At 33.6% G+C, this 12971-nt stretch overlaps 1 protein-coding gene across 7 annotated transcripts in view; it reads left to right on the plus strand.

Annotated features, from left to right (window-relative positions):
- Nucleotides 1-12971, plus strand: part of DIAPH2 (diaphanous related formin 2) — a 776708-nt gene that overhangs the window by 188948 nt on the left and 574789 nt on the right. For all 7 annotated transcript variants that reach the window (XM_036226378.1, XM_036226383.1, XM_036226380.1 and 4 more), the window contains 2 exons: nucleotides 11075-11149; nucleotides 11233-11302. In XM_036226378.1, the coding sequence (XP_036082271.1) occupies nucleotides 11075-11149; nucleotides 11233-11302 (145 nt within the window). The remainder of the gene's footprint in view (nucleotides 1-11074; nucleotides 11150-11232; nucleotides 11303-12971) is intronic.

A 12971-nucleotide genomic window follows, 5' to 3' on the forward strand; every position in this document is an offset into this window, starting at 1 on the left:
TGTAACCACTAATTGATGATTTTCATATTGGCTGTTGATAATATGTTCGAATGGAAGGTATGTAAGGATTGAGTGGTGGATTTCAATCACAGTTTTCCCATTAACAAGATACATCATCTAAGGCAAGTCACTGAAGTTCTCTAGTTTCTTTGTAAGATGAAAGAGCCAAATGGAGTAACTTACTTGGATTTCACAACCAGTAAACCTACTCTTATCAGTATGTGTTCTTTCAATGATGTTTGTTTGCAAATGAAGACAAAACCATGTTGTTAATTTAAATATTAGTGTTTATTTTGGATCTTAACTGTTCCAGTGAAAAAGAAAGTTCTTGCCATTTTGAAGAAGGTCAAAGATATTTCATCAATTAAAACATTATGCTTTCTTTATAATGCATTTTTATGTTCTGAAAGATTTAATGTATAAATGTGTATCTTTTAGGAATAGCTAGGTTTCTAGATTTTTCTGAAAATGAGTGCAAACCAGGTTGAATATAGCTGAGGACTAATATCTCTTATTTAGAAACTTTATATACTTCACTGTAGTCCTATAAAGGTCTTTTCTATAAGTCATGTACATGTTTATTATTGTTTCGTTGTTCTTTATATGGTTTTATATTACTGTGGAAGAGAAAAATAACATGTATGTTTGGCTTAATTTGTCTTAGATAAGCCTTTAAAATTCCTAAGTTGTTTAATGTGAGGTTATTAAAGATTTTGACTGTTCATTGTTAAATGTTTATGTTTTGAAAAAAAATCATTAAAGCTGACTATATTAAGATATTTAAATATGATTACAAGTGCATGTATGTGCACGTAGACACACACCTAATTTCCAAGTATCATTCCTAGTTTTAGGGGGAAGAGGCTTTAAAATATTATATAAAATAAACCAGAAAGACCAGCACAATTACCATTACAGATCATATTTTGAGACAATAAAACATTTGAAATTACTGAGATTTTTTGATATCCACAGTGAGGACCCAAATAAATGTTTCTTTTTGATTTGGTTGCAGTTTTCCTGTGCTAAAAGTATTTGTGAACATTAAACTTCTTTGATCTTTGCGTACTTATCTATCGCACTCTGTAATGAGTCTTTAATTATGTTTTTGGAACTGCATCTGGTAGGTGAGAAGGACTGTTGCATTTCTGTTATTCAGCCATCAAGTAGTAATTACCCTTCAACTCTCCTTACCCCTGTTACTGTGAATGAAAATTCATTTAACTTCTCTGCTGCCCATGAGAATTAGACAGTACAACATGAAAGTTGGTATAGGAAAAAAGGAAATGTGTGAGTGATATGTTCTAATACTTCTCTGTTTTCCTGCTTGCATTCAAAGAACTTGTTACCTTATTTACAACAGATAAGCTTGAGATCAGCTCTGTTTCCTTTCCAGAGTTTACAAATTAGGAATTTGATTTCTTGGAGTAAGGTCATTTTAACCAAATTCCACTAAACTAATAGAAATTGGATGCCTTGTGGAGTGTGCGATAAAATTTTAACTGTATTACTTAGCTCAGGAGAATGAACCAATACATTTTTCTTATGAAAGTTAATATTTTATTATGTTTGATTAGTTATATCACTAAGAAGGCAACTTTAGTTAGTGCCCTACCATAATTATATTTATAGTTTCCAACATATGAAGAAAATTTAAAGTATGACTAGCTTCTGTTTGACTATTTGGAAAGCTCTTTCTCCCTGCTTCCCCTTTATTTACTATAGATGAAAGATTCTGTGTTCATTTTCATTCACCTCTTTTTGTAAATTTCATTTTCATCATTACTCTGTGGGAAGGCTATCTCCTACTTTTTAAACAATAATTTTAAAAGAGAGTGGGGAGGAAAATATTTTTTCTGTAGCCCGTTTGGCATTTGAATAAATTTAGACTTGAGCCATTTCAACTATCTCCAAAATAGTTTTGAGAACTTAAGAAATTGATTTTAATGGATAAGAAATTTTATTCTTTGCAAGAGAATTTTTACTTAAAATATTGCCCTCAGGAAATTTTTATATGTAACTCAGGCATTTACAGTTTATTGTAAATATATGAGAGGGATTTGTTTTCATATAATACGAGACTCTTTTATGAGGAACTCTTTAAAAAAAAAAGTATGAGTAGCATGAAACAGCAGGATCTTTCTTGTGAGACCTGATGGGAAGAATAAATGCAGCCAGATAAAACCTGCTTAAGTAAATTCCAGAGTATAGAGAGAAAGATTGGATGTCTGATTTGGTGTTTTCTAAGCAAATTTTAATCTATCTCAACATTAAAGTCAAAACCACCAAAAGGCAGAACTGGAAAATTGACATATTCAACCTTTCTATGAATTAGGTGAAATGAGTGGAAAGTGAATGTTATGCTTTAAAGTCATATACACACATGTCTGGAAATGGCAGTATGACATCTAATAGATACTTTTAATTGGTCAGAAATAGTTTATACATTAATCTACCATAACAAAGAGCTTCCAAGGACATTCAAATGCCCCTGGCTATTGTGGTTACTTTCATGTAGACAAACCTGAGCAGATATGTATTTTTTTTTTTTTTTTTGCTGAACTGACACCAAGGCAATCATAGCATATACAAATCTGTGTTATTTTATTTTTAACATTTTATTATTTAATGGCTGTATATATTGATAGTGGAATTATCTATGAAATTTAACAAATCATCTTTTAAAAAGACTGACAATACTGTTTTTTTTTGCTACTGTTTGGAGATATTGATCTGTGGACTGAATGTATGATGCTTTTTGCACTGGATGGTACATTGGTTTTAAAGATTTGCTTTTAATTGCATTAAAAAACATTACAAGGGCAACATTGGTATGAAAATGGGATGTTTTCCCGGTTTTAAACATGTAAACAGCATTTACAGTTATCTTTAAAGCCTTCTCAACCCTTTGAATTAGTTATTTCATGACTTATAATTTGATTAGCTTTCTGAATTTCCCCCAAGAAACTCTGAACTATCATTCATTTTATTTGATGTTCCAGTGATTTAGGTTGTAGTATGAGATTACATATGGGGATAGAACACCATTAGAGAGAAATAAAATCCTTTGTACAGAACACATAACCCTCTATACTACCCTTTAGCACTGCACAAACAGTGATAAAGGGGTGACATGACTAATATTGGCCTCTTGCACATGAGACCAATTTCCTTTACAGCTTATGGGACTCAGGATAGAACTTTCTAATTTTAGCTTTAACCCTTTCGAAGGATAGATGTGAATCCAGACAATCAAATCATAAATGTACATGCAGTCACAATTTCCTACTTTGTCTATATTGTGTATAGTGTACTGAACTCATCCGTTCACTACATCTTTAAGTTATATTTACATGAAGTATAACTAAATAATTCAGAATCTGAATCTCCATATATGGATGAAAGGTTGAAATTTTGGGAAATTGTGAAAGATTTTCCTTTACATGTATGCGTGAGGAATCAGTCTTATTTCTTCATTTAGTAGGCACATTTGTAGGGGTTTCCTCACTTTATTTTCCCCCAGAGAGCTAAAGAGGGGAGGATCTCACTTTCTCATGGATTTATGGTTCAGTGACTCCTCTGATGCTTTTCATGTCAGGAAAATCATAAGATTTTCTTTCCTTTGATTATGGTGATCAGTATAAGCAGGCCCTTTAAAATCAATGATCTCAGAAGTTCTGAAGGCTTGGGATACATTTCTGTTTCAAAACCTTAGTTTTTATTTTGATATAATTTTGATAAAATATTTTGACATAATTCTTTCCATCAGGATTATTCATGACCTATAAATACACTCTCTCCCCATGTCCCCCTTTTCCTGATCATTGTAATTTTTATATCTATTCCAGTGTCAGTTGGTGAGCTCTGAATATAGTAAGAAATATATATAAAGTTGAATAATAACAAGTTAAACAAAAGACATGAGATAATATGAGTACCAAATATATAAATTATAAAGTCTTTTTTAAAAGAAGTCTAGTCTTAGATTCTTCTGCATATTTCATATTAAAATACTTTTCGATAAACAAATGGTAAAATGTTAATATTAACATTATTTAAAAGAAGTCTTTAATTTAGGCCTAAAATTCATACTGTATTTTGGGCTGGAAGATTCAAAGAGCATTCAAGTTTTTGGTTTTTAAAATTTTCAGAAAGATCTTACTATAAGCTTCTCTGTGCTATTTCACAGGTATTACTTCATTTAGTAGCCACAGAGACCTTATGGGGTATAGGTGCTATTCTTATTCCTATTTTAAAGATGAGAAAACAAACTTAGAGAGTTTATGTAACTGATCAAAAATAACACAGCTAGAATATGGTAGAGATGGGACTTGAACCTCAATCTGTCTTCTTCTAAAGCATATGTACTTAACAATGCCACCACGTGGTCTCACAGAATATTCCACTGATGGACGGTGTGATATATTCCTGACCTTTTAATAAACTTGGGAAAGGTCTTGAATTTTTAACTTACTGAGCAATGTACTGAATGTTGTACTGCCTGATAGACATAGCCAGGCTTTTTTACCTAAGGTCAGAAAATATTGTCTTGTTGTGGGTCAGTTCCTCTTATTCCCTAGATGATAATCCTGGCTTCTTTTAGTGTTCAGATCTAATCCTGGCCTCTTACTCACTCATATGTTGATTGTCCTGACTGATCTTTCTATTGTTTTTGTTTGGGTGTTTCATTTGTTCCACCTGGTCACCTGACAAGTGATGGCTACAAACATCACTGTGGATATGTAGCATGTTGAAACAATTCTTTAGGTAACATGATAACATAAAATCACTAGTACATTAATACCTAAAAATTATATTGTGGACTATGTAGCCTATGAGGGGGTGGGAGGAGGGAGCCTAAGCTACATTCTGGCTCTATTCCCATAAGCTGCCTTACCTAAATCTTGATTAGAAGTTCTAGTTTAAGTCTCTAGATATCTATTATTTCTTAACAGTATTTGGTAGATTTCTTTTGAAGCTTAGGACTTTAAAAGATGATAGAAGCATGGGTTGAAAAGTACTTATCACAGCAAAAAGAATGAAGTAAACTGTCAAATACAAGTGTGTGTGTGTGTGTGTGTGTGTGTGTGTGTGTGTGTGTGTGTGTTTGAAGATGTAACTTCAGTGCAGTTCTGGAACAATGACTGATTCTTCTTCCATAAGTTATTTGGTGGAGCCATTAGCCAGATGTTGTTATAGAAAATCATGTACTGATCCTGTTAGTAATTTCTAATGGTATGGTTCAGATACACATGAGCCTTGGAGTAAGATCTGAGTGTGAGTCCTAGAACTTGTTGAGTGGTGTTTGGCAATTTATATAACTACTTTGCCTCTGAGTTTCTTTCTTTGAAAACAGTTTTCAGAATAGCTAAATTTAAAAAGATTGACAAGATGAAGTGCTGGGGAGGATTTGGAGCAACTGGAACTATTATACTTGCTGAAAGAGTGTCAAACAGTATAGCCACTTTCGAAGGCAGTTTCATAAAAAACTTAAACATACATTTACCATAAGACTCAGCAATTCTACCCCTAGTTATCTTCCCAAGAGAAATGAAAACATACACTTACATGTGAATATTTGTAAGAGCTTTATTTATAATCATCGAAACCTGGAAACAAACTAGATGTTCATTAACCAATGAATGGATAAATAAATTGTGGCATATTCATAAAATAAGAAGGAATGGACTACTAATACATGCAACAAAATGTTTGAGTATCATAATATTTATGCTATTGAAAGAAGCCAGATGCAAAATTCTGCATACTGTATGATTCAATTTCTAATGACATCTGGAAGGAACAAAACTACAGGGACACGAATCAGATAAGTGGTTACCAGGGAGCTGGGAGTAGGGAAAGGGGATTGACTGTAAAGGAAAATGAAGAAATATTTTGGAATGATGGAAATGTATATCTTGTTTGTGTTGGGGGTCACATGATTATACATTTGTCAAATGATGAATTTTTTTTAAGTTTATTGGGGTAACATAAGTTAATACAATTATATAATTTTCAGGTGTACATTGTAATTTAACATCTGTATATTCTATTGTGTGTTTACCACCCGAAGTCCAGTTTCCTTCAGCTACCATATATTTGATCTCCTTTACCCACTTCACCCTCCCCCTATCCCTCTATACCTGACCCCCTTTACCTCAATTACTTCCCCGCTCCTCGCTCACCCCCTACCCTCTGGTAACCACTAGTCTATAGTCCATGTCCATGAGTCTCTGTTTGTTTGTCCTGTTCATTTGTTGCTTTTAGGTTTATATCCCACATATAAGTGATCTCATGTAATTTTTGACTTTTTCTGTCTGGCTTATTTCGCTTAGCATGATTATCTCGAGGTTCATCCAGGTTGTCACAAATGGCAGTTTTTCATCTCTTCTTATGGCTGAGTAATATTCCATTGTACATATGTACCACTGCTTCTTTATTCAATCATCTATCATAGGACACTTTGGTTGCTTCCACGTCCTGGCCACTGTGGATAATACTGCTATGAACATTGGTGAGCAAATGTCTTTTTGGATATGGGTTTTCAAATCTTTGGGATAAATGCCCAGAAGAGAGATTGCTAGATCATATGGTAGGTCAATCATTAGTGTTTTGAGGAACCTCCATATTGGTTGTACCAATTTGCAGTCCCACCAGCAGTGTATGAGGGTTCCTTTTCCTCCGCATCCTCTCCAACATTTGTTATTACTTGTCCTGTTGATAATAGCTATTCTAATACGTGTGAGATGGTATCTCATTGTGGTTTGGATTTGCATTTCCCTAATGGCTAACGAGGTTGAAAATCTTTTTATATATTTGTTGACCGCTTGTATGTCCTAGGAAGAAGTGTCTGTTCAGGTCCTCTGCCCATTTTTTGATTGAATCATTTGGTATTTTTTGTTATTGAGTCACATGAGTTCTTTGTATATTTTAGATATTAGACCCATATTGGATGCATTGCTTGCAAATATATTTTCCCATTCAGATGGTTGTCTCTTTACCTTGTTGACGATTTCTTTTGCTGAGCAGAATTTTTTTTTAATTTGATATAGTCCTGGAATTCATTTATTTTAGCTTTTACTTCTCTTGCTTTTAAGGGCAAATTCATAAAATCCTCTTTAAGTCCAAGGTCCTTGAGTTTAGTTCCTATGTTTTCTTCTATGAATTTTATTGTTGCAGGCCTTATATTCATGTCCTTAATCCATTTTGAATTAATTTTGGTGTGTGGTTGTAGACAACAGTCTACTTTCATTCTTTTGCAGGTGGCTTTCCAGTTTTCCCAGCACCATTTATTGAAGAGGCTTTCCTTTCTGCACTGTATGTTTTTGGCTCTTTTGTCAAAAATTATTTACCCGTACAGATATAGCTTTACTTCTGGACTCTTGATTCTGTTCCACTGGTCTGTGTGTCTGTTTTTCTGCCACTATGATGAATTCTACTATAGATAAATCATGTCTCAGAAAAAAAAAACACCCTTGTGTTTCAGAGTGGTTATAGAAATTATCAGTGATTATTCTCCTCTCTCATTTTTTTCTTCTGCCCGATTCTTCATTTTCCTCTGCTGCTTCCATGTCTCTTAGAAATTTACGGATCATGATGAATTACAATTTCTTATTTCAGAGTTGAGAACTACAGAAAATTTGTCTTTATCTGTCCTTATCTGCAATCTTGGAGTCAGATTTTAAATCGAGTCATAAACTATATATTTCTAGATATTCCAGTTAGTACTGAATAAATCATAGCTGGAATTTGCATACGCTGTTAAATACACCAAATATACTTTTTTTCACTGGATTCTAGGTCTCTGTCTTGTGGCAGTGGGAATGCTCCATATGGTTGGTAGGATGTCCTGATTTTTGAGCCTCTGTGTTCCCTGAGAAAGGCTTCTTTTCACTTCTCAGCAAGCCCTTGTTCTATATCAGCTATTCTTGAACTGGAGCAAGCATCAGAATCACGTGGAGGAGCAGTTAAAACACATGTTGCTGCTCCCCCACCTTGCATTACTTATGCTATAGGTCAGGGTAGGGTCCAAATATTTGCATTTCTTACTAGTTCCCAGATGATATGGGTGCTCCAGTTTTGGGGTACAGACCTTGAGAACCACTGATTGATGCTTCTTGTATTACAATGTCAAAATTCCTGCCCACTTCTAGTAGCCAACATTCTTTTAAACTACTTATGGGGGCAGGGGAGGGAGAGAGCAATAGAGGATGAGAGACAGATTGTAGTTTTTGGCTAGAGGCCACAAAGTGATACCTGAAAAACAGAATTGGTGCTGGCAAGAGAAACAAAAAGTTTGTTTAGCTGCTCTCCCACCCCCTTCCTTTTAACCTCTTGGGTGTCATCATGCTACATCATAATTATTTCATCTCCCTAGTAACAGGCTTCTCTTGGACTCTCATTCTCTCTACTTTGAAAGTTCCGCAGACTCTTATTAGACCTCTACTGCCCATTGGCCTAAAATTTTCTGTTAAGAGTTTTCACTGCCTATTTTGTAATAAATAGGCCCTCCTCCTCATACTTAAGTTTCATGATTGTATCCTATTTTTTTTTTCAGACCAGTAGTAATTTTAACCAGAAACTGCAAAATTTGAAGCAGTCTGGTATGTATAGGTAGGTGACTGATTTCAAGTGAACAGAGCTAAATTGTGCTCTTGTATCAAGCAATTTCCTAGACTAAGGAAGAAATAACCCTAATAATTTTAATAGCACTAGGTGTAAATACAATATAAGTTAAAATTTAGAATCTTAAAAACAGTTTATAGGTGTTAAATTTAAATAATCATAGATGATTTTATCTTTCCAAATGTCAAAGCAGAAACCGAAGGCTGTATATAAAAACTTGTTTAGAATTTCTATTATTTTAAGGTTGCTGTAAGATATTATGTTGTAATGATATCTGCTGATTTCTGTCTGTGATAGATTAAATACAATATATTATGCTTAGAGCTGATGTCCTTTTATCCTTCTACCACTACCCCACTGATTATCAGGAGTCTTTAGAGAAAATGGGTCGTTGTACTGGTTGATTACATGCCTCAATTGAATAGTAGCTTGCTGCCAATTATCGTTAAAATGCCATATTGATTTTTTTTCTCATTTTCACTATGAAAATTAAAGCAGAATTTGTTTAAAATAAGCTTCTGTATATGTTCTGGATGTGATTGGTTCTGAATATTTGAGCTATTTAAAAATATATTTTCTTCTGTGATCTGATGTTTCTTACTGAAATTTTCTTAGAAATTTAGGCTTCTATTTTGTTGAAAAGTTTTCCCTTAAGTAGACATGAAATGTAGCTTAAAGATTGTCAAATGGAAGTATAGTCATGGTTTAAATATGCATAGATATTAATTATTGCTTCATAGGAATCTGCTATATATCAATTTATGTTTGTGAAGTTCCTGGGTGTTATGAAACTGCCGATTCTCTTAACCACACAAGTCAGTAAATTTATTTCAGTTTGAATTAGAAAATATTTAGTGTCGATTATATGTAAGCCACCCTACTAAATATTGTAGAAGACAGAAAAATAAATGAGATAATATAACTGTCTTCAGAATTTTTAATCCAGAAATGTGGGCAAGGCATGTGGTGAGAATCATATTATCAAACAATAAGAGATAAAGATACGTAGGTGTTCGATGGGAAAACAACTGATATTTGGATAGAGGACTTATGGGGAAAAATATTAGTGGAGGAACTGACAGTCAATTTGAGCTCTGAAAGGTTTGGAGAGGTGGAATTATGGTTACCTTTTGGAAAGAAAGAATAAATGAGGTAATGCAGGGAATTGCAAAGAGGACTCCAGCAGAGAATTTGATTTTTACTGGAACAAGTGGTATAAGGCCTGAGGCTGTAAAGATAGGTTTAGAATAAATCAGAATCCAGATTTGAAATGCGTTATATGCTTCAAAGGTAGTCCAGGGGAAATTTTTGGACAGAAGACTGGTTAAATGCAATCTAGTCTGGCATTTTGTAAAAGGAATAAAAGAAATAAAATGAAACTGCAGTGACCCTAGTCATGAGGCTCCTGACACATTAAAGGCAAGGTAACTAGGGCTAAACTAGAAAATTAGCAGAGACAGCAGAAAAGGAGGAGGGGCATGTGTTGGAGTCATTCCAGAAGTAGAATATTCACGACTAGATGACAGGAAGTCAAAGTAAGGTCTATGTGATCAGTCTTCCAGCCTTCTACCATATGTGGGACTTCATCTCCTGCTGCTCTCTCAAGCCTGCTTATTCAGCTGTAGCCAAACAGGTCTCCTTGCAGTTCCTGGAATAATCCAACCATACTAGCTCCCATCTCAATACCCGATTTGCCTTTATTCTTTCTACTGGGAAAGTCCTCTCTTCAAGGCTCTGCTCAAATACCACCTTATCAAAGAATCTTCCCCTGACCACATATTAAAAAATAACATGCTGGCACTCCTTATTCCATTTATGAAAGTTTATTTTTCTTTATAACACCAAAGCACTGACATTTTATTATATATTTACCTGCTTATCATCTGGCTCCCTCTTTCTAGACGCTAAGCTATATGAGGGTAAGGACTTAGTTTTATGTCCTGTTACATATCTCTCACCTGGAATGCGCCTGGTACTTCATAGGCACCCAATAAATACCTATCGCATGAATCGACAGAATAAATGCAAAGGTGAAAGAGACAGGGGATCAAAAAATTATGCCAGTATTTCAAATCTGGAGGAGTCAAAGGATAGTGGTGTTATTAACAGATTATGGAAGAATGGAAGAGATATATATTGATTTACAGAAGCACAGACATGAAGGGAGATAAATTTAGCTTATAAATTCTGGCTTAAATATATGTTGCTGGTGAAACAACCAAGAAAATGCTGTGGAATGGATAATCTAAAATATGAAGAGAAGTCTGATATTGAAATGAAGATCTCTAAGTTATCCTCACAGAAGATGCTTGAAACAATGGGAATAGAAAAAAGAATGACAAGCATATAAAGACAGGATTATAAAATTTGAAAATCAAAATTTTATTTTAGATACTTAATGTTTAAAATATACAAACTTATCTATACATATTTTTTGTTTTTTTCATAGCTGGGTTAACAACTTTGGTCATGAAGGTCTTGGACTCTTATTGGATGTGCTGGAAAAGCTTCTGGACAAGAAACAGTAAGAATAAACATGAAAAAATAAATACCAAAGGGGAAATTTTTAAGCACAACATAATATGTTTTTTTTTTTCTTTTATTCAGGCAAGAAAATATTGACAAGAAGAATCAGTATAAACTTATTCAGTGCCTCAAAGCATTTATGAATAATAAGGTAAGTACTATTTATTTCTGCCTCTGTCACAAAAGGTGAGAACTTGCCTGACAATATGAAAGTATGAAATAGATAAAATAGTGTGTGTTTATTCAGCTTGTAAAAGGGTTTTTATGATGCAAATCATCATTCATTTAAATATTATTTAAAATATATTTTGCTTCACCAAACATTTATTGGTAGGTTTTTGCAATCATGCAACCATACAAGTCTTGTTCTCAAATTAGATAATACTTTTTGTTTTATGGTAGTAGGAAAATTTAAATGCCATATGTTGAATACCATTTTCTAACAGAGTTTTTGTTCCACTGAAAAGGAAAATTCAAAACTATGGTTTGACTTATTTGCTAAGAACATTATAAGGTTAAGATTTTCTTTTACGTTCAATTAATGTCAGTGAATTAACATACATAAAAGACATTTTGCAGGATAGTGGTTTTGCTTTTTGTATGTATGTATGATACCTGCTTCATTATGAGGGACTCTATGAAATACTCTAGACAAGGTTTTTTTTTTTCTATAAGTAGTCTTTTCTCAGGTTATGAAGTTATAGTCTTTTTTGTATAAACTATTTTGTCACTGTCTTCTATAGCTCTTAATAACCAATGCAATAAGATTATCTAATCTGTAGTCTTTTTTAAGTGTATGGGACTATAGATAAGTACGTATGTGTTATACACACATGTATCAGGGAAGAATTTTTTGGCATGTGGAGCAGATGCTTGCTGCTTGATACAAGACTCCCATACATAATATACTAATTGTGCTGTTCCTGGAAGTTTCTTCCAGTAAGATTTCCGTCAGTGCTAGTATAGAATTTTTCCACTTCTGTACACTTAGTCTTTGACAACAAAGTTATTCAGAATCTGATGCCTAATAAGAAAGCACTTAATGAACATTGCTTTTCCACATGTCAAGATGGATCTTTTTCTTCAGTTGAGGAAAACAAAGAAATAGTGGGAGGACAACACTGTATTAGGAATAAGGAGATACAATTCATGCTTTGGCAAATCACTTGACTTCTCTGGCTATCAGTCTTCTCATCCATAAAATTAATTGTAGAACTCTTTGTTCTACATTCTTTTTGACTCATGTTGTCAACTCACAGTTTCCCAGGATACTAAGTAACTGTAATCAGGGTAGTCACTAAAAAAAGTCATATATGTGAGGTTTCCAGTAGAGCCTTTTCCCAAAGTTGAATTATTACTTAAGAGTTTGATAGTTTTGAAGAATGTGATGGTTTGACATAGATCATAATACAATAAGGTTATACTTTAGTTAGGACACATTAATGTCTTGTACATAGGGGCCCATAACAAATAAATGGTGGGTCTTTTAAGTTATAGGCATGAGAAGCGATAGGCATAAAGTATTCATTCAAAACAAAAATATACAGTGATATATCCACTTTATGTTGGAATAAATTGTCATAAGCAAAGAACAAAACTTTCCTCTGAAATGACTTAACCATAAAATTTGTAGGCCCCAAGGAGATTATATTTCCTACCTCAGAAACTTCCCTTATACAATACATATCACAATATCACTGCTTCTTAACCTCCATTGCTGTAATATTGCTCTGATGTTTAGATTGATGATTTACTATCATTTTTCATAACTTTTTTTTTATTTTCAGTATGTCCCTATGTATTAGCAACTACTTTTAAAC

This window comes from Rousettus aegyptiacus, unplaced genomic scaffold (assembly GCF_014176215.1).
Source record: "Rousettus aegyptiacus isolate mRouAeg1 unplaced genomic scaffold, mRouAeg1.p scaffold_m13_p_9, whole genome shotgun sequence".
In the NCBI taxonomy this organism is placed as follows: domain Eukaryota; kingdom Metazoa; phylum Chordata; class Mammalia; order Chiroptera; family Pteropodidae; genus Rousettus; species Rousettus aegyptiacus.